Source organism: Anabrus simplex, chromosome 6 (assembly GCF_040414725.1).
Source record: "Anabrus simplex isolate iqAnaSimp1 chromosome 6, ASM4041472v1, whole genome shotgun sequence".
NCBI lineage: Eukaryota > Metazoa > Arthropoda > Insecta > Orthoptera > Tettigoniidae > Anabrus > Anabrus simplex.
The window spans coordinates 337,508,368-337,530,947 of NC_090270.1; the positions used below are offsets into that span (position 1 = coordinate 337,508,368).

Sequence of the window (22,580 nt, forward strand, 5' to 3'; positions counted from 1 at the left end):
TTCCTGTGCCCCAAAACTTAGCACCAATAATATATCTTAACATTGTCTCCTAGGAGAATGATAGCACGAAGAAAATTGTAACAGTAGTTACGAAGTTTGAACAGGGGAAAATTTATGATGTTAATACTTGCAGACATAGAAATGATAAAAGTAGAAAGTAATTTTGTTTCATTTGTTTGACTCATATTAAACTGCTCCGTTATTAACTGATAAACTTTTAAAGAATCTACTACAAATTCAATTCAGCAGCTATTTCTTCAGTTGAGAAACTAAATTAAGCCTGTTATACTTATGAAATAATTCAATTCTATGAACTCACCCATTGACAATAGCAAGAGAAACAAAGTCTCCTGTTCCATCTGGTTTCTGCTGATTATATAAGATGATGCCATCATTAGCATAAGTCTTAAATTCAACTTCCATGCTTAACTTATTGTAAGCTTTCAGACGCTTCAGGCGAACATATGAACGTCCATCAAATGCAGGAATGTCATATGCTGCAACAATATAGAAAAGAAATTTTTTAAAAATTATATCTCAGCCACTTCTTTATGTCTGTTTCCCTCAACTGGCTAGCTTACCGTAATTGTTCACCTGCTAAATAACTGTTGTGAAAATGCTTGGATTTATTTCTTAATAAAATTGTCAAATCAATTTTGTCGTTGTTGTTGTTGTTGTTGCAATATATAGAATGCCCCATTTATCTTGACCAACCACAATAGCTCACCCTTTCAGTTATATAACTTTTTTATGGAATGCTTTTTCATTTGGAGCTCCAGTACAGAGTTACTGAGGGTGGTCAAGTAAAAGGGATACACTGTATAGGTAGTATATTTATTAATTTTTAGGAAGAAATACATCATTTTTATCAGTTAAATGTGGATATTGCTGACAGTTACTATATTTCTACTACTACCCATACAAAAATTAAATTGTAGGCCTATCCTTTTTTCTATAGGTAGTACTCTTGGAGAGTAATAGGCTACCGGTACTGACTTTTAACTTGTCATCTCTACTGATTGCATAACTGCATTATTTCAGCTTCATGAAAATCAATAAAATCATTTTATGATTGTTATGATTTTATGTTCTAAGAAATACAAATTTGAAATGAATGACTCTTGAGTGATTACCATTGCAATATTCACGAAATGTAATTGAAGCTTCATTCTTGATTACTTTGACCGATGGCTGTTGGTACCAAATAATCTATTATGAAATTAAAAATGATTGGAATGTCAAGATGTAAAGAAAATTGGCTTCTTGAGTAGCTGAACTACCATAATTTGTAGTAACCAAACTATTTCTATGCAGGCATCTTCAAGAAAATACATTCAGGTAATTCATTCCTAAGCCAGACATGATCATTTAAACAATGTAGTCTCAGATAACAGTAAACCAGTTGGTTAGTGCTGGAACTGTTAATTTTAGAACATAGATTTTGCACCACATTGAAAAATTGGTCAGACAATCTGCAGGAGCAGAAACATTAAATGATGGTGATGGTTGAGTAAGTAGACGCTTGAAGAATAGTAACAGTTGATAATGTCAGACTCATGACTGTAGAGATTTACAACACCCTCTACTAGAGTATTTAAAATGTACAGGCAATTACAGACAGTTTTTGTCCAAGACTCGATTTTTATACTTGATTCTTGATCAACTGTTATTAATTTGTCCTTGTACAATCTGAAGTTAACTAATATCATCATTTTATTCTGAATTTATAGCTAAGGAAAGGACATACTTTTGTGGGATTTACCTTTTCAAGGTTAAGATATTATTTCTATGTGTAAAAGCATTAAGAGAGGGAAATTCACTGTGCTGTCCACGTACTGTTGAATGTATTCAAATTAATGAATGCATTGAGAAGTGAGCTGAGCATAAAAAAATAACTACCTCTTTGTATGATGGGATCTGCACATACTGGTCCTCCCCAGCCAGGATTACATTCACACTGGAACACTCCATGAGACACATCAATGCAGGTTCCACCTTGCTGACATGGCTGAGACTCGCAAACTCGGTAATCAGCAGTTGGTTGTACAGGAGGAGAATGTTCTTCTGTGGGAAAACAAAAATATATAACAATACTAATAACAGTTTCAAGATCAGCACCTCTTATCCCATCTTAGGTCCTAAAAAAAGAAAAAAAGTTATTCTCTGGTCATGTTATTAGATATCAAAGTTTGGAAGATAAACATGGCTAATAATTTTATTTTTAACTGTCTAAAGAAAGAGAATTTCATTTCAACTTTGATGGATATATAAAAAAATGCAGTTGATAGTCACAATAAGTTTTTTGAATCCACATCTGTAAGTAGCCATAACTTTGCATATATATTCTCTGTGGATGAATTTACTAGATTTAAACTTTTCAATGAGTTGTCTGCTTACTACTTGTTATATTTGTGTGCAATCATACTTTCTTGCTATAACAAGTCATTAACGTCATTCTCTTTGCCGCACTGAGTGGCTCAGACAGTTGAGGCGCTGAGCTTCTGACCCCAACTTGGCAGGTTCGATCCTGGTTCAGTCCAGTGGTATTTGAAGGTGCTCAAATACATCAATCTTATGTTGTTAGATTTGCCAGCACCTAAAAGAGCTCCTACAAGACTAAATTCTGGCACCGTGGCATCTCCGAAAACCAAAAAAGTTGTTAGTAAGATGCAAAGCCAATAACATTATTATTATTATTATTATTATTATTATTATTATTATTATTATTATTATTATTATTATTATTATTTCATTATCTAGTTTCAGTCTCCTGGGCACTGATTCACCTTTGTTGTTGTTATTGTTGTTTTGTGTGAGTCACCAGTCCATAGACTGGTTTGATGCAGCTGTCCATTCCACGCTATTCTATGCTAATCTTTTAATTTCTTTGTAATTACATCCTACATATGCTCTAATCTGTTTCTCATATTCATACCTTGGTCTACCTGCACAGTTCTTACCAGCTATACTTCTCTTAAAAACGAACTGAACAAGTCCTGGGTTGTGTCCTATTATTCTGTCTCTTCTTCTCATCAAATTTAGCCACATCAATCTCCTCTCACCAATTCGATCCACCATCTCTTCATTCGTGATTCAATCTATCCATCTCACCTTCAGCATTCTTCTGAAATACCACATTTCAAAAGCTTCTATTTTCTTTGTGAGCTTGTTATCATCCATGTTTTACTTTCATACAATGCCACGCTCCATACGAAAGTTTTCAAGAACATCTACTATAATTACCTCTTCTGATGTACCTTTGATTGACCGTGATAGATCCAGGATCTAGTTCAGTCACCTATTTGTGTAGACTATCAGCCGTCCTGCGTAAGCAGTCCGTTGCCCAGGGTACACCACGAGGAAGTTATCTACACATCGTACCTAAGACAGAAGTACATATGCTCATTCCATCTGTGTAACCAAACAGCTCACCAAAAGCTCAACGTTGTGTTCTGCCAACAAAGAATTAAACATAATATCAACCCCAAGTACCTTGGCATCACCTTAGACCGTTCTTTAACATACAAAAAACACCTGGAAAAAACAAGTCAGAAACTGAAGTCAAGAAACAACATCATGAAGAAACTAGCTGGAATGACATGGGGAGCTGATGCATCCACACTATGCACTACTGCCCTCACCATGGTTTATCCAGTGGCTGAATAATTTGCCCCGGTGTGACAACGTAGCACTCATACTAGGAAGATCGACGTCTATTTGAACGAATGTATGAGAAACATAACAGGCACACTAAAATCCACCCCAATCCCATGGCTACATACTATCGATGGCATCAAAGCTGGAGCTCTGCATGTGTGAAACACCAAGGCATCCAGGACCCCACAACTGGACTCCCAGGATTTCACCTGAAGAGACACCAATGGTCTAAACTCAACCGTTTAAGAACAGGCCATGCTACATAAGCGGGGACTTCAAGAATCCCCTGCTTGTGACTGCGGAGCCCTTTTCCAGTCAGTGCAGCACATTATTGAGGAGTGCCCTCTGAGGAAGTATGGTGGACCACCCCAAGATGTCATCAGTGCTACACCCCCATTCTTAGAATGGCTACAGCAACTGGACATTGATTTGTAAATGTGAACGCTACCTTGTATATAGTGTAAATTTTCTTTTTCTTTTGTATACTTGCCATACGATAAATAAAATAATACTGTAATTACTATATCAATGTTCAAAGTGAGTAAATTTCTTTTCTTAACAAAGGTTTACCTTAGCTGTGATAGTCTGCATTTTATTGTATTTTCATCATACTGGTACATGTTGAATTTTAAGTATATTTTAAATATTGCTGTCTCATTAGAGCAGAGGGTTATTCTGAAATTACTCTTGTATCAGTGGTTTTATCTGTATTTTATCTTAGAGTTACTGATACATGCTTTCTAAATAAAACAGATATACTGTACATCAATTATGTTCTTACCTAAACATTCCTGTCTGTCTGGTGTTTCAGCAAAACCTTCCCTGCAGGCACAACCTCCTGCTTGACAGCGACTCTGTCGAACACCGCAGTCGCTGTCCACAGTGCACAGGTCACCAAGAAGTGCTGTCACCACACGGATTGTGGCAGGAGTTGGACGGTAGCCAGATGCGTAATACACATCTGAAGAGCAGAACATGTTGTTAGTCTCAAAATAGGGCACTAGAAAGTAAGTGTATGTTGTGAGTGCAGCAGAAGATTTGTTCATTTCAAAGGAATTTAAGTGGAATAATCCAATAACTGATTAAAATTCATGAGATACCTAATAGATTTCAGCAATACACCTAGATGTCTAGGTGATGTAGGTTTATGTTAGGGTTCACTGTACTTATGTTCTTCCTTTCCAGTACAGTAATACAGGAGCCTATAGTTTTTGAAAACTCGAACCTGAAAGTGACTTAAAGTAAGAGAAAAAGAACAACATACAGGAGGGGCGCCAGGTTTGAAAATTAGTGGGGGTGCTCTAACTCACAGTTCAGAGAGGGGAAAATGCCTCAGAAAATGTTGAAATTTAAACTCCAGGAAAATGCAAGTTTAGGTGTTTTTGAATGAGCAGTATTTGATTACAAGTGATGAGCTTCATTCCAGTTCTGTATTGACTTTCAATATCTACAATAAAATTCTGAGAGAATTTAATTGTATAAAGTCCATCTGTTCAATACACGTTTGCCATTTGATAAATGGTCTGTCTAAAAAGTTACATAGGACATGTTTTGACCTAGCCTAGAGGTCATCATCAGCTAAAATAACATAAAGAAGAAAGACATACACAAAAAACAGTGATACATAAAAACTTGAGATAATATATAATCAACAAATGCATTGGAAATCTGTGTTTAAAATGTACATAGCTTCAAACTTGGACAAATTTAGTTGTAACTGTGGGTCCAACTGTATTTAATACAACTATTGGTTGGCTGGAGGAAATAGTAAAAAATTGTGAAGACTGTTAAACGTTGTTCTGTTTGTCATGCTTCTGGAAATGGACTGAAGTTTTGAAAAAAATCAGTTACATTTCCTCATAGAGAATACAAGTATAGCCAGGATTTCCTCTTTCCTCCAGCCCTGTGCTTGTATAGATCAGGTTGGTTTGGTGTTGACCTCCACACTTGATGGAAAACATGAATTACTGAAGCGTGCGGCTGAACAATTGAGCAAAGTAGGAACTTTCTGTGGAACATTGAAATTGAGGCCTCTTTTGTTGTGATTCCTAGTCTTTCTGATTGCGTGAAGTAGAGTGAGACAATGGAACGCGTGTACAGTCTGTCCTGGGTGGATGCAGCATGAGCTGAAGTGTTTACAGCCTCTCCTACAGATTTGCTCAGTGGCGCTTGTCCTGTTGTTCGGCCGCACGCTTCTATTGTTTTCATAAGGCATTCCTTCAACAGTAATGAATGAGTACAAAAATAGTCCACATAAATCCACATGCAGTTGATATAAAATGCAAAGCTGTATTTTAATAATGAAAATATAAGAGATTTTTACATTTTAAATGTACGTGAATTCAAACGATGGAAGCTGAAGAAATACAAATTGTGTCCCTAAAATCTTAAGCTTTAGTCTAGTTTTAGTATAGAATGACACCAAATTGAGTTTTTAAAAGTAAAATTCCTCAGTATAATAATAAAAGGAAAAATGAAAATCAAGTCTTTAGTAAAAAAAATTGAAATCTTCGCTGAATTTCTAATTCTCACTCATAAGAGAGTTTTCCTATGATCGTTCGATGAAAATGTTTGTCACAGTTTGGAGGTTCAGTTTATTTTTGTTTTTTTATTATGGACATGCATGATTGCATTGTGATTCAATTGTCCTTGTGTCATGGTAGTGTGCAGGGCGTTAAAGAACAGCCTGATGTACATCTAAAAAGGGTATATACCTCACTCGTGATTGAGAATAATGTAAACACAAATTTCTAAGTGGGATTTTCAGCTGGTAATACAAGGGACAAAATATATCTTGGCATGCTAAGGTTAAGAAACAAAATGACAAATTAAGATTCCCCCCTTTTTATTTATTTATTTATTTATTTATTTATTTATTTATTTATGTTATTACCTCTTTTGTTATCTTTCTTTTCCTTGTTTGTAGGGCATTGTAGGAAGTTGACACCCCTGACATACAGTACTATATGTTTCCAAGTGAAACTCCTTTCATGCATCAGGAGTTTTGTTTAAAATATTTGGTACTTCACAACTTTATAGGAATTTCATCTGTTACCTTGAGGGGATATAAAGTTCAACTTGAAAATAAAACTAGAATATGACTCTTCTACCTAAGCTTCTATCATTTAATGGAAATATGTTCAAAAGATTAGGGGCCTATATTAAATAAAAGTAATATCTGTGTAAAAATTCTGGTTTAAAGTCTGGTTTAAGTATATTATTGTTCTATTACGGGAAGCATATTTTCAAAAAATGACATAACAAAATATAAATGAGAGATATGGATATACTTGCCATTTACACTATTTCTGCCAATTCCAAGTTGGTGTAATGAAGCTGATGTCAGACTGTTGGCCTCTTCTTGATTTCGACTGTTGTAGTAGTACCGATGGTTTGGAACTTCTGGTACCAATAAATGCCTTGTTGATTTGTACAAAGGCGAACTTACATCTTCAGGCTCAGTGTATCGATGTGCTGTTGAACGACGAATGGGCCATTCTGTCCCCGGGAACATTTCCTCTATAATATTAAGATTATTAATTTTAGTTTGAAGGTATTATATCTATGCATCATTCAAAAGGCTTCACATTATCTTAACATCACATATGCTAAATTTTAGAATTTGACGTGAGGCTATTACCATTTCTGAAAAACCCACAAGTGTGAGTTCCTGAGGATAGTGATATTTAAAGTGGACCTCCCTTTACTTCCACTATACTCCTTTTGTTTGACAATGTTGAATTTTCAAAATTATTTTTAATCAAATCATTTAAGAAAATATATTTGAAATTATAAGAATTATTCAATCATATAAACTATCTTTAAAATATTTATAAACAAGCAATTTATCTACTTTTACTCCCAAACATGTTTCAACTGCCAAAGATCAAGTTATCATATTCCATACTAGTACAAGTCAATAACATATTATAAATATTCAATCATTATTTTAAATTAATATTCTCATTATTCTTTAAACATTTAGTATCAACAATGTTGATATGAATAAGAAATTTTGGAGTCTGGCTTAGGCGTATAACCATTTTTCATGTTCCATGAAAGGAGAAACAGTTTTGCTAATAAAACGCCACTGCATTATGGTATAGTGAGATGGTTATATATGTTTCTCAGATTATGAAGAGTCACAAGTCATATGATACTCACTGCCAGTCCAAGAATTATTAAAATTCCATAAACCATGCTTTTATTTCTAAGTGGTATCACACATGATCCAAAGATGCAATTATTTGACAGTTTCTCTATAAATATCTGAACTCAGTCTTATGAACCTTTCTTGCATGACTATTTAGATTCCTCTCACGAGTAAGTAATGTTCAACATTCTTGTAATTTTGTGATAAAATAATAGTTTTGGATCACATTTGATGCTCTTGGAAAGAAATATAATGACACAATTAATATACTTTTGGCTGAATTTTTAAAATCATATTTCTATCATTGTTCCCTCAGTCTTTAGTTGTAATCAAGCAAAGTTTATTCTGTACAGTTCAAAAAAATTTGGAATATTATGGAATTAGGCTTGTTATGTGATAGGGCGTGTGTAGTGGGAGAGAGCACTGTATATAATCAATTCAATTGCTTGTTTACAATGCAGCATATGTCGCTGTCTACTGTCTGTGATGAGCCTGGGGTGAACTCTATCATTTCAGGTGAAGACTAGTAATGTATACAGTGCAGTACTAGCTTCAGCTATTGTTTACATTTCATGTGCAATGCGTATTTACCAGTTTGACTCAGTCAGAATTATGGCATTGATATTGGACAAAGCAGCAGTAGTATCATGCATCGTAGGGATTACCCAAAGTGCAATGTCAAAAATGTGGAAAAGATACTGCAAGCCCTATGATGTGACTGACAGATCGAGGTAAGGTCGACTGAGGGTGACAAGCCAAGACAAGATCGGTATATCCTCATATCAGCGCAGAGGAGACCAACTATGACTGCTCAACAATTATGAGATGACTTCTTGAGGGCAATTGGGGTCCTTGTATCTGCAGAAACTGTACACAACTTGCTGTATAGGCCCATTTAAGGTTGTTTCAATCAATTTGATGTGTTCCACTAGGAAATCATCCTTGCGTTGAGAGAAGATGGGCATCGAACATCTTAATTGGGGGTTATATAAATGGTGTTTGCAGATGAAACACTTAAACCAGATGCACTATGACAAATGGTGTGAAGATGTAAAGAGCATGTTCATGAGGTGCTTGCATTTGGAGGTGGTGCTGTAATGTTTCAGGCTGAGATTATGTATGGCCGTCATACACCTTTGATACCAATCTGAGGGATGTTAACTGCCCAGTGGTATATTGATGAAATTTTTCAACCATTTGTACAACCTTTTATGGCTAAATATGGTGCTGAATTCACTTTTGTCAATGACAATGCTCACCCACATCGAGGTGCAGGAACTTCATGAGAGAGGTGGGTATCAACCACAACCACATGAATTGGCCAGCTAATTCACTGAGCATGCATGGGAGAGGTTGAAAATGGCTGTTTTGATCATCCACAATCTCCACAGACACTTCCTGATCTCATTAGAGCTGCTCAGATGGGATGGGACCTTTTTCCTCAAGATGACGTTTATGTACTGATCGCAAGCATGCCACAGTGTGTTGGAGACCTGAACAATGCCGGACGAGATCATAAACGGTACTAAGTCAGAGCAAAGAAGGGACAACCTTTGCACTATTATGGTTTATTTGAGTGAAATATTGGAAGAAAACCACTTGAGTTGGTAAAAGTTTATATTCGTAGGTTGTATGTCTCTGTGATACAATAAACAACATTCTGTAACTTTATTATTGCATTGCATACTTGTTATTCCAAACTTATTTTTGTGGTGAATAGTTCTGGTGATCAGGATATTGAGATCTTTCATTTCTAAACAATTCAATTTAATCAGCTTGTATATTAAGTATTATGTGACTAAGAGAACTTTACCTTTACATGGTCCAAGAGCTTGGACAACTATATCCTTCTGATATCGGCATGCGAAGAGTTTAAGTTGACATTCTGAACCATACGTCTGTCCATCATTACCACAAACCACCTGCAACAGAACAGTCATTTATAGCAAACTTGAAAGATATTTACAAAATGATACAAAATTTGAAAACAAGGAAAGTATTGGGATTGATCAGATTTCTTTCTACAAATTGTTTTTTGCCGCACCGACACAGGTAGGTCTTATAGCGACATTGGGATAGGTTTAGGAATAGGAAGGAAGCAGCTATGGCCTTAATTAAGGTACAGCCCCAGCATTTGCCTGGTGTGAAAATGGGAAACCTCAGAAAACCATCTGCTGGTGACAGTGGGGCTCGAACCCACTGTCTCCAGGATGTAAGCTCACAGCTGTGAGACTCTAATCGCAAGGCCAACTTGCCCGGTGGTCAGATTTCTGTGGATATACTAAAGACAATGGGTTCAGATAAAGTACCACATCTGAAGTACTTATTTTGATTATTGTTTACATGAAAGAGCTATACCAAATGAATGGAGAGTTGCTATAGTAGCCCCTGAGTATAAGGGAAAAGATAATAAACATAAAGCATGATATAGGCTTTTGGGGTTATGCCATGCCAAGAAAATAAGGTGAAATTCTTAACATTTTGCAGAGAACATTGCTCTGCGTCTTCAGAGGAAAATCTCGACTGTCAATGAGAAAGGCTTCTCAAACAATGAGGTTTGAAATTTAGATGTTATAATAGAAGTGGAAGACGTATGTTCATTCGTCACCAGATGGCTCCCTGGATGTGGTACAACGCTAGTGTTCGAAGCGGAAGCTGATGGAACCATCAGAATCAGTCTGAGAGGGTCACATAACATAACAGGTGTACATACATATGAAAGTATGACATTGACACACGCCTGGAATGAAACATCTGGCGGTGAGGAACATACAAATTTGGAAAACACCTAAACGAAATAACAATAGTGAAGGGATGCTACTGCTGTACCGTGTCCGGGGAGCCATCTGGTGACAAATGAACTACTTCTTCCACTTCTATTATAATGTGTAAATTCAAACCTCATTGTTTGAGAAGCCTTTCTCGTGGAGAGTCGAGATTTTCTTCTGAAGATGCAGAGCAAAGTTCTCTGCAGAACGTAAAGAATTTCACTTTATTTTCTTGACACGGCATAAGCCCAAAAGCCTACATCATGTATATAAGTACAGGCCATGAAAGCATCAATGGCAACATAAAGCAGGCAATTACAGGTCAGTCAGATTGACCCGTGCTGCATGCAAGCTCTAGGAAAACATTCTTTTTTATTATATTAGACATGTTAAAATTACTAACTGGTTCGATAGAAGGCAGTTTGGGTTTAGGAAAGGTTACTCCAGTCAGGCCATACTTGTAGAATTCCAGCAAGATATACCAGATATTTTAGATTGGGGAGGTCAAATGGACTGTATCACTGTTGACCTAAGGCTTTTGATAGGGTGAATCATGGCAGACTAGTGATGAAAATGAGGGCAATTGGACTAGACAAAAGAGTGACTGAATGGTTAGCTAAATTTGTAGAAAACAGATCTCAGAAAATTAGAGTAGGTGAAACCTTATCTAATTCTGTAATGATAAAGATGGAGGTTTTGCAAGGCAGTGTTATTGGACCTTTATGTTTTCAGAATTGGAGTGCTTGGAAATAAGACTCATGGGTGAAACACACTTTTTGTTACCTGATCCATTTATCCCATCATATATGCATATCCACATATTACATGCACATGTAAAGTATGTCATAGAGAATTTCCATTGGAGGATAAGCTCAAGAACTTAAAAAGGAACGTCTACAACATTCGGAGGTGAAGCAATGGAAGAACGAAGCATGCAAGGGTACACTTTCACCAAGAAGGAATCTCAACCATCCCTGGGAAAAAAGTGTAGTATGTCAATAATGTAACAGTGCTTTTTTGCGAATTGTTGATCTCAAAAATCACAATTGCATCCACTTGGGGGTGAGACTACACAAGTGTACAATATGCAGTAATACGTCCTCCCGAAACAGACTAGGAAATAACCAATATAATAATGCTCTTCAGGACCTGCTAACTTGGTGAGTTAAACTGAGCACTGTCGCTGCATTGCAGGAAGCCATAGCCCTTAGGGGATTCACAAGGCTATTTATTTATTTATTTATTTATTTATTTATTTATATATATTATAAAAATTGTTTATGGATATTATACCTAAACTTTGAGCAATATATCATAATTTTCTGCCATCCTCAATATCTATGATTACCCTTGTAACACTTTCTATATTGATAATTTCATTATATCTTTCTTTGAACAGAGCAAGTTGATCATGCTGTTAGGGTTTTATAGCTATGAGTTTCCATTCAGGAGATAGTGGATTTGACCTCCATGATCAGCAACCCTGAAGATGGTTTCCTGTGGTTTCCCATTTTCACACCAGGTAATTGCTGGGGCTGTACTGTAATTAAAGCCACACCATTACCTTCCCATTCCTAGCCCATTCCCATCTTTATGTCACCTAAAAAAAAAATTCTTGGATAGAACTGGTTGTAAAAATAAATAGCAAGTTAGAGGAGAGCACGAAGTTGTCAAGAAAGCAAATAGGATTGTAGATGCAATGATACAACAACCCATTATCACCAACCTGAAAAATACACAAAACAACAACACTGCAAAATATATGAATCTGTCATGGGAAATGGTTTTAAGGGTGGACTTCTATCTTTTTATCTTGGGAAATTGGCTATACTTCATTCTAATAGCAGCCAAATGAACTGATAACTTTATATAGTTTATTAACATGCATTTTTGTAACAGTTGTTATGGTAGTCAGTGTATGTTACTGTAAGGCTGTGACCAATAAAAGAAAGCAGAAAAGACCGTCTTGGCAAACTAGAAGAACTGTTTCTTAATAAATGAATGTATATGTAACTTTTACCTGCATGTTAGCCGAATCTTCAGAGCAAGTTGAGCGACACACACATTCTGCATGGCTACCGTGTTCTTCACAACTTGCTCCAAAGTAGCAGGTCAGCTCTGAACAAGATGATGGCACCGGTGTGGTTGAGTCCGCTTCAGGAAGAAAGAACAATCAACTTAGGAAAGAGATGATCTAAGCTGAAGTACTGTATACGCTCTGCAGTTAACAAAAACGATACAGTCATGAGATGGTCTAATTAATTCAAAAATCATTTCTGCTCGAGTTTTGATATTATGGTACTGCAGATTCTTTAGGTAGTAACAAACCTTGGACCATATGAAATAGAATTAACTGTTCAAAAGTTACTATTGCAATACAGGCATTTTAAAACACTTAAAAAGCAATTCTTATCATAAGACATTGAAGTGCCCCCAGAAGTGATTTCAACCAATATGTGAGTTTTCAATGATATTTTGTTACTTAAATTGAAAATTCACCATTAAATCTGTAATACTTTTATTTTCTTCACTGTATGTATTCCTACCTTTTGTAGCCGGGGGCTTATGTTTCCATGCTTGATTTTTCCATTTCTATTATAGTACTGTAAATCTGGGTTACCTTGCACCTTAGGGGGAGGGGTAACATTGCACCATCTTTGGAAAACTTTTTGCGAGACTCCAATGGAATCTGAGGCACTAAAATAATATATATGCATGCTGTAAGTGCAGAATGAACCAATTTGATTCTCTCAAACTCCTCTGGAGTGCCACAAAATGTTTTCCAAAGATGGTGCACTGTTACCCCCTAAGGTATAAAGTAACCCTAGTTTATGGTAACTTATATTTAATCCATTGGGTTTCTTTTGGATCTAAGCTCAGTCCCTTGTCCCTTGTCTTGGCCTCCCAGTGATCTCCCTAGGTGCACGGCCACAGTCTGCCTCGTGGCGTTGTAGTCTTCCCTTGGATTCTCCTTTTATGTTTGTCCTACACTCCTCGCCTTATACTACTTGTATCAAGTGTTCTTGTCTTTCCTTCTTCTTGTACTTATTTGCCTTCCTTCTCATTCTACAATTCCCTAATCCAGAAAATAGAATTTTTAGCAATGGCCCCCCACAAGAAATCTAAATATCTAATCGCTGGTGAAGTTGGGAAGCAGAAACAAGCTTGTCGAGCATTGTGAATAAGTAGATCTGAAATGCCTAACTTATGAAGACAGTATTGTAGCTAGAGGTGGAGGTAGCACTTTATTAATGTTTAGCAAGGAGACAAATCATGCAAAAATGATATGAAATGATATGTCTAAAAGAGGAGCAAGATATTTCCTTCATGCTTGCCAGGGACCCACCAACGTACCCCCTATACGGTGTATGTTCATAGCATTAGCCTAGTGGTTACTAGGAAAAAGGCCGGAGTCAAATTTCTACAAGCAAAGAGCACATTGTATCCCCTGCCATAGTGGGTAAGTCAGTGTTCATTAAATGAAGTTTTCTCCACTGTCGAACATAGAATGCATTGATCTCACATTGTGGTCACTGGTCAGTGGTCTAACTTATTCAGATCAGTGATCTTGTCATTAATCAGTGTTATTACAGAAGATACTAGCGGCCTGCAGGCTGCTTTGTGGCCCCTTTGCTTGCCCCCAGACCAAGGGTCGTGTCACTACCCAATGGTCTAACCAATCCAGAACAAAGGTCTTGTCACCAGTCAATAATTTAACCAAACTAGACCAATGGTCTTATCACCAGTTGGACCTAAGTTGGCAGCCTTATGTAGCATGTTATGATGTCGTGTGAGCTGTGCCATGTTCGATTACTTACCTTTCTTTTGCACCCTCGCTAGTAAAGTTTTACCGAGGTGGAGATTGTCTTTATATTTTTTGTGTTTTTATGTTTAAACTTTTAAATGTATCAAGAACGCAATTACGGTATCTAGGAAATAACTTTCCCTATCATCCATCTTAGACTACCATTTTAAATGATCTAAATGTATTCACTGCTTGTTTTATTACTTATATACATCTGTAGTCTTTCATTAGGATGGTGATATTCAATATGTTTTTGAAGGATATTAAATTTAATGTGATTAACTCACCTGAAGTACAGCCATTTGGTCCAAGTTTCTGGTTGTGCCCAGTGCAAATTGTACACTTCTGTCCTTGTATACCAGGTTTGCATACACAGCGGCCTGTCATCTGTTCACAGTCATCACGTACAGATCCAAATTTGGAACAGCCACATGCTGAGAATGCAAAGGAAAACAATACTTGTTTTTTTTGCTATTTGCTTTACGTCGCACTGACACAGATATGTTTGATGGTTATGATGGGATAGGAAAGGCCTAGGAATGGGAAGGAAGCAGCCGTGGCCTTTATTAAGGTACAGCCCCAGCATTTGCCTGGTGTGAAAATGGGAAACCATGGAAAATACGTATTTTTGACAATGTCAATAAAATATATTCGATTCTATTATTTGTAATGGATTAACTAAACTGTTCTTGGGTGAAATAGAGTCATCATTACATATAAAGGAGATGAGAGAATATTAAAAAAGAGAAAAAAGAAAAAAGAAACTTGCAGAAATATTTCCTGTTAATACATTATGCAGAAGGACATTAAATTATAAAATTCTATTTTTATGCCCTTCAGACACTTCATTTGTATGATCTGATAACATTGTACTTACGTATGCAACCATCATGACCTTCTGAGATCTTTGGAAGTCCCCAATAGCCTGGTTCACAGCGATCACATTTAGGACCTCCTACTCCAGGTTTACAAGAACATTGTTGAGTTAGAGGATCACAGGTGCCTGCATATGAACCTAGAATAAAACATTAGAATTATTTTAGTTGTAAAGTTTTGATGTAGGTATTGTATATTATGCCAGTCCCGCAGTGTAAGGGTAGTGGGCCTGCCTCTTACCCAGAGGCCCCGGGTTCGATTTCCGGCCAGGTCAGGGATTTTTACCTGCATTTGAGGTCTGGTTCAAGGTCCACTCAGCCTATGTGATTACAATTGAGGAGCTATCTGACAGTGAGACAGCAGCCCCAGTCTAGAGAGCCAAGAAAAACGGCCGAGAGGATCTGTCGTGTTGACCACATGACAGCTCGTAATCTGCAGGCCTTCAGGCTAAGCAGCGGTCGCTTGGTAGGCCATGGCTCTTTGCAGCTGTTGTGCCATGGGTTTTAAAATTCTTTTATATATTTTAGTGACCAATTCAATTATATTCTTCTTTCATTTGGAAGCTCTAATAAAGTTTTTTACACATACACACTATGAAAATATTTCATTAATGAAGACAAGAATTTAATTGGGTTAAATTGAATTCTTTTTGTATGTATTCATAAACTAAAAGAGAAAGAGCAGTTTTAGTATAGGATCCTTAATTGTGTATCAAGAACACAGTTATCCAGGAAATAACTATGCATTGATTATTATCTTGTGGTAGTGCACTAAGGACAAGGAGAAGCGGGAAAAAATTAATTAAATATATTTTCTATGAATTAAAACCATAGATGAAATAAATAATAGACTAAAGAGTAAGGAGATGAACTGCTCAACTAAGTGGTATATTCTGATCTGTCAGTGGAGAGATGGCATGGAATGGCATTCATCATCTTTTTACCATTTGTCCCACAGTGGAGCAGGATCCGCTGTCTTGTAAGCTAATCTCCATTTGGTTCTATTAAGCCCATCGTTTGGAACAAAATGAACACAGTATGTGTTTTCTTGAAGGCTATCAAGCCAACATTCCTTGGGCCGAACACATGGAGTATTTCCAGATGGCGTGATGCAAGTATCAACCGAACAATAGATGTACTTTCTTTACGCATTGCGTGGTCATACTACCGAAGTCGGGTCTCGCACATCCTGTCTACAATCGGGCAAGTCACATGACATGGCATGGAATGATATTAGTAGACAAATAAGCTTGAGTGTAGATTTTAGAGGTAGGAAAAATCATGATATGAAGATAAAGTTGGAATTCAAGAGGACAAGTTGGGGTAAATATTCATTTATAGGAAGAGGAATTAAAAATTGAAATAATTTATTTGTCAAGGGAAATATTTAATACATTTCTAAATTCTTTGAAATCATTTAAGAAAAGATTAGGAAAACAACTGATAGGGAATTTAACAACTGGGCGACAGCTCTGAATGCAGATCAATGAAGACTGAAATTCAGTTATTAACGTTTATCAGAAACAATGGTCAACATTTATTTAGAATGTGGGTTTTAGTGCTAGGATTGGGAGTTTATCCCACCTGTATTTGTCACCCATGGGCGACCTAAGCATGTGAGTGTGCGATGATGAAAATGAGATAGGGAGAGGATAAAACACAGAGCTGGCACACAGCCTTCTCCTGTAAAATAACACCACGGAACTGAATCCAAGCTTTTGGGATGCAAGCTAGTGATTAGAAATTGTATGCCACTATTTCTCCTATCCTGCCAGCCAACATTCTAATGCTGAGTTTCTTTTCCACCAACAGGACCTGAACCAGCTAACCATGGTGTCAGATCATAGAGACTTGACCCCTTAATGATATGACCACCAGATGGGATAATGGTCAACAGTATTGCCTACTTCATGTCTTCAAAATGTGAAACTTGCTTTTTGATGATGATGATGATGATCACAATATTGATAATAATCATAGTAATAATAACAGTAATAACAAGAATGCATACCATTAAATTTGCCGATGATCAAGCTATAGTTGCGTCTAGTCCAACATCTTTATCCAAAATGTTCCTAAAGCTGAATGAAAAAGCTAAGGAATTTGGTATGAAAATGAATATTAATAAAACAAAAGTCATGATGTTTAGTAGGAACCCATGTCCATTGCACGTGATGATCAGTGGTGAGCCTGTACAACAAGTAGCACAGTTCAAATACCTCAGCCAGATCATAATAGGAAACCTTCAGTATCACACTGAAATAAAAACATGAATAGCAACAGCAGAGCAAGCCTTCAGAGATAACCAGTCCCTTCTATGTCAGAAAACAATGTTCCTAATCTTACGTAAAACAATAATGAAATCTTTTGTTTGATCTGTTGCGCTGTATTGTGCTGGGACCTGGGCATCAACCAAGAGTGATGAAATGAAATGAAATGGCGCATGGCTTTCAGCACCGGGCGTATCCAAGGACAAGTTCGGCTCGCCAGGTGCAGGTCTTTTGATTTGACTCCCATAGGCGGCCTGCGTGTCGTGATGAGGATGAAATGATGATGAAGACGACACATACACCCAGCCTCTCTGCCAGCGAAATTAACCAATTAAGGTTAAAATTCCCGACCCTGCTCGGAATCGAACCTGGGACCCCTGTGACCAAAGGCCAGCGTGCTAACCATTTAGCCATGGAGCCAGACACCAAGAGTCATATTAAGAGGCTATAAGCTTTCGAGATGTGGTGTTGGCATCGGCTGCAACAAATAAGTTGGGTGGAGAACAAGACCAACACTGATGTATTGAACGATGTCCAAGAAAAGACACAGCTGTTGAATAAGATTAGGAAGAGACAACTTTCTTGGATGAGACATAGGCTTCAACATAGGAATGTGTTGATGGAAATTTTGGAAGGTAAAATACCAGGAAAACATCCTCAAGGAAGACCAAGAAAGATGTTAATGATGTCATTTCTTGTGAATTCAGGGTGCAGGAGCTATGCAGACGCAAAATGTACTGCACAGGGTTGACCCAGTTCGAGAAGACTCATCGCAGGGACAAATCAGTCACTAAACTGAATTACTCTAATAATAATAATAATAATAATAATAATAATAATAATAATAATAATAATAATAATAATAATAATAATAATAATAATAATTTCTTACCAAGTTTATTACAGCCACAAAGAGATGGACAGCCTGCATTATCTGCACCAAGAGCTGCTGTTTTGCCATCAGGACAGCAGCCAAACCATGAATCTTCGCAGTTTTTAAGGTTTGTGTTGTCTGCTGTGAAGAAAAACAGACACAAAAACATACATAAAAGTAATCTAGCTGAAACAAAGAAATTTAGCATTCAAAATGAAACTCAAACTGAATTAGAAGAAGGTATTTGCTTTAGCTTCGACCATGAAAAGCTTCCATTGAGTCTTATCTCTCTTTGGAGAATTATTTACTCTTTTTCTCTGTGGCAATACCTGGTTTGTGTTTGATAAAATTTCAGTTACCCACAGAAGATAAAAAGATTTTCACTTCTCGTATGTTTCACACAACTTAGGCTATATTAATTTTGCAACTGATCACCTATTTGAAGATGTTCCCTCCTAGCCTTACTATCAGAGCACAACTACTACCTGATAAACCATTTTTCATCACTAAGTTCACGCGGCCAAAATAAAAGATAACTTCACAAAGCCCTATTTTACTGAGATTTTAATGTAGCACAATAAGAACAAATTGAACAGTTGGCTACTAGACTTTAAGATAGTGAATTTATAAAAATCCAATAAGAGTGTTTTGAGGCAACAAAATTACATAATCCTGGTGGACTTATGGGTCTCCATTCAACAGATAGAGATACTGCACCCGTCCACCTCCCGAGTCCCAGACTAGCATTTATCTCAGGGGTGTCGGTTCATTATTTAAATCATCAAATATAAATATAACGGCATAATAGAACACGGGGATGAACGGAGCAACTTAAAATTAAAAGGGGGAAGGCTCGATTGTAACTTGAATTTAAGGACTCCATGATAGGACTAGGAAGTGACTATTACTTTAAAAAGGGCATCATCTAACTACAATAAAAAGATTATGAGAGTGGTTTCCTTTGAAATAATTTGCCAGAAGGAGCGGTTTATTACGCCATTTGACGTATAAAACTTTGATACACGTGGCAACAATATTTGAATTTACACACATGTTACATATATAAATCACTTGCCATACCGCAAGTGGTATCAATATCTTGCTGCGTTGCTTCTGAAATAAAATGACATTTTGGAGGTATAATTTACGGATCGATTCCATTTGAATCGAACCGTCACTCAAAGATATAGCTTCCTTCTATCGGGAGCCCGAGCATAACCCATGTTACGGTCGGCTTCCCGATTTAACTAAGATGATGTACTCCGGCTATATACATTTTTCCGAGACCGGTACTCGGACTGGGTAATGTTTCTCGTGAAGTGCGAAAACTGGATTCCACGGACAGTTCCTACCTTACGATATCCAGCTGGTACCATACCAATGAATTAGCATATACATATTATTTACATGTGATCTGAATTGTTTCCAGTTAGCCTCAGTAGACTACTGCCACAGATGAGATAACGAGAAGCGGTGGGAAATACCGTGGCCATGGCCCCCCTCGCATCGCGAGCGAAGTAAACAAACACGCAAGTATGACTGTAACATCGTCCCATACGGAAACCGTACAATAAAGAGGCAACCAAAAGACTCTAATATTATCACTCTCATTATTCAAACATACGAATAGAGGGATGTTGTCACCAAATAATTTAATCCACAAAATTATCATCCTCGAAATTATTATTATTATTATTATTATTATTATTATTATTATTATTATTATTATTATTATTATTATTATTATTATTCAACGGTTCCTGGCACTGTCACGTTTATTAATATCGTCATTATTATGCGGGATGCAAACACCAAGTGGTTATTACTGTTATTATTATTATTATATCCCTCTCGTGGTTATTATTATTATTAATTAATAGGTGACTCAAGATATTATTATTATTCACGTCACTTAAAAAGGTTATTATCATTAATGAACCGGTCACTTGCGCCAAAACATATATATTAAGATATCGGTGCAATTACAAACATTTCACTGATCAACCAACGACATCATTACAGTTATTATTATGACAATTATTATTAATCCGACCGCGGTGATTTAACATCGTCCTTACATTGTTATTATTATCGGTTGCATATTCTCAATTAGATTCCCGTTTAACATCTTCATCAACGCTCAATTAATTAAGGCGGTCCAATCCTTTATCTGCAATATTTATTATTATTATTATCACGACATCATGATTGTCCTCACTCGTTATTACAATGAATACAATATACGACCAGTTCTGTGGAATCTGAACTCTCATTATCCTTAGATCCGTTGTATCTCAACGAATAACTGTGCAGTCTAATTATTTCGTACATGCTGTCACGGGTTCGAATTCTACCCGCTGCGTAACTCAGTATTTCTCTGTGACACTGCCCGTACATTTTACACTCATATCAATATCCTAAGTGTCTCTCGTACGGAATTTATTTTCCTCTCTATCTCAATATTCCTCGATTCATTTATTTATTCCTCACAGAATTATCAACTGACTTATTTATTCATTTCGGACATCGTACGACCTTTTATTATCTGACTGCAAATTCTTTCACATTTTCTATCTCATTTGGATCTATGCCTTAGTTCATTCTCCACAAATAATCGTAACATCTTGAAATTATATTTACCAAAATTTGACAATCATGGTCTCGTAATATTAGCACTACATGTTCCGGCTAATGAATCGCAACTTCAAAACGCGACATTTATACGTAAAAAAAAATTGGACCGTAATTTAAACCACACGTTCATTAACATGTACGGCTTATTAGCACCGATCTACATTTCAATATTATTAATCGATCAAATTAAGTTATCACACACTTTAATTCCAAATTAAAACGACCTCCCGTCATTAAATGATTCCCAATAAACTCAACACTTGATCACATGAATTATTATTATCTCCAAATCATATTTAAAAAAAGAAATATCTTCACAAAAAAAAGTAGTTATATTATTTATTTATTATTATTATTAATATTTAAAAAAAAATAATAATTTCGCCTGTAATACGGTAGTCCACTCTTATTATGTTTAACGCATAACCCCTTTTACAAATTCAATTTATTTTGGCACTAATCACTCCAGATATGATTTACTTGGAAATATTATATTAATCGCATCTCACAAATTTAACAACTTCACTTTGAAAATATGACCATATTAATTCCAACAAAACACACTTGGTATGGCGAAGCTGGATTTTCCTTCCATGTCATTAAATGGCTCGTTAAAATGACAAAACATAAAAGCACATATCGGGTCTTATTTAACTAGCATAATCAAAATCAAATGTAAAGAAAATTATCGACTACAAAGAAAATATGAATGCATGCATGACTTAACGTACTACACTATATATACAAATTTACATCTCCAACAAACTGAATACATAAAAGACCCGATTATTTACATTATTATGATTTACTACTGTCCGTGCTACAAATTTAGGATGGGGTCGTTAAGCGACCCATCTTGTTACAGAAGGTAACCAAGTATAATCAAATTATTCCCATTTTTCCCATCACGATAACATTTCCCAAATATATTTTACAGTTTAGTACTCATCTTAGTTATCGGTATTCCATTGCAGCTTTGCAGACGAGAGGCTTCATCCAGCCCCTCTCTGCGTTTTACTCCTCCATCCTTGATGGCGTAGTTTCACAAAAGATTTCCTGGCACATTATTATTATTTTACACTCATATCTTGATTACCACAAACCTTCACCATTTACTACGTTAACACTGTATACTTTAATTTGGATACAACAAATTTCTATCCTAGACCCAAGAATTTAATATATTTACACTATTTAATCTTCGTCCACCTACCGCACAATGGACCTGGACACGTACGACGAGGTGTCAACTATTTCGCCCGTCGCGATACGCCCGATTTATACGGCATTCTTGACGTGTTCATTACATCGGTTCGGTATAGCTAAGTACAGGCTACTACTTCCTTAAAGTACTGTTCGTCACACAGTCTATTATGTACGTACTTATGGTGATATATTTTATACTACTCTCTTGCAGGATAATTACTTTACGTCACTGATTATTCATAAATAAAAAAAAACACTATCCTACGTTAACTATTTCCAGATTTAACATGTTGCTTGAGCGCGATCACGCTTTACAAACACTGGCGGATGCTCGCGCC

At 36.4% G+C, this 22,580-nt stretch overlaps 1 protein-coding gene across 1 annotated transcript in view; it reads right to left on the bottom strand.

Annotated features, from left to right (window-relative positions):
- Positions 1-22,580, bottom strand: part of LOC136876018 (agrin-like) — a 207,435-nt gene that overhangs the window by 50,037 nt on the left and 134,818 nt on the right. The window contains exons 10-18 of the mRNA XM_067149627.2: positions 18,421-18,543; positions 15,261-15,398; positions 14,671-14,817; positions 12,599-12,732; positions 9,624-9,732; positions 6,952-7,176; positions 4,439-4,618; positions 1,900-2,061; positions 320-497 (exon numbers count right to left, since the gene is read on the bottom strand). Of these exons, the coding sequence (XP_067005728.2) occupies positions 320-497; positions 1,900-2,061; positions 4,439-4,618; positions 6,952-7,176; positions 9,624-9,732; positions 12,599-12,732; positions 14,671-14,817; positions 15,261-15,398; positions 18,421-18,543 (1,396 nt within the window). The remainder of the gene's footprint in view (positions 1-319; positions 498-1,899; positions 2,062-4,438; positions 4,619-6,951; positions 7,177-9,623; positions 9,733-12,598; positions 12,733-14,670; positions 14,818-15,260; positions 15,399-18,420; positions 18,544-22,580) is intronic.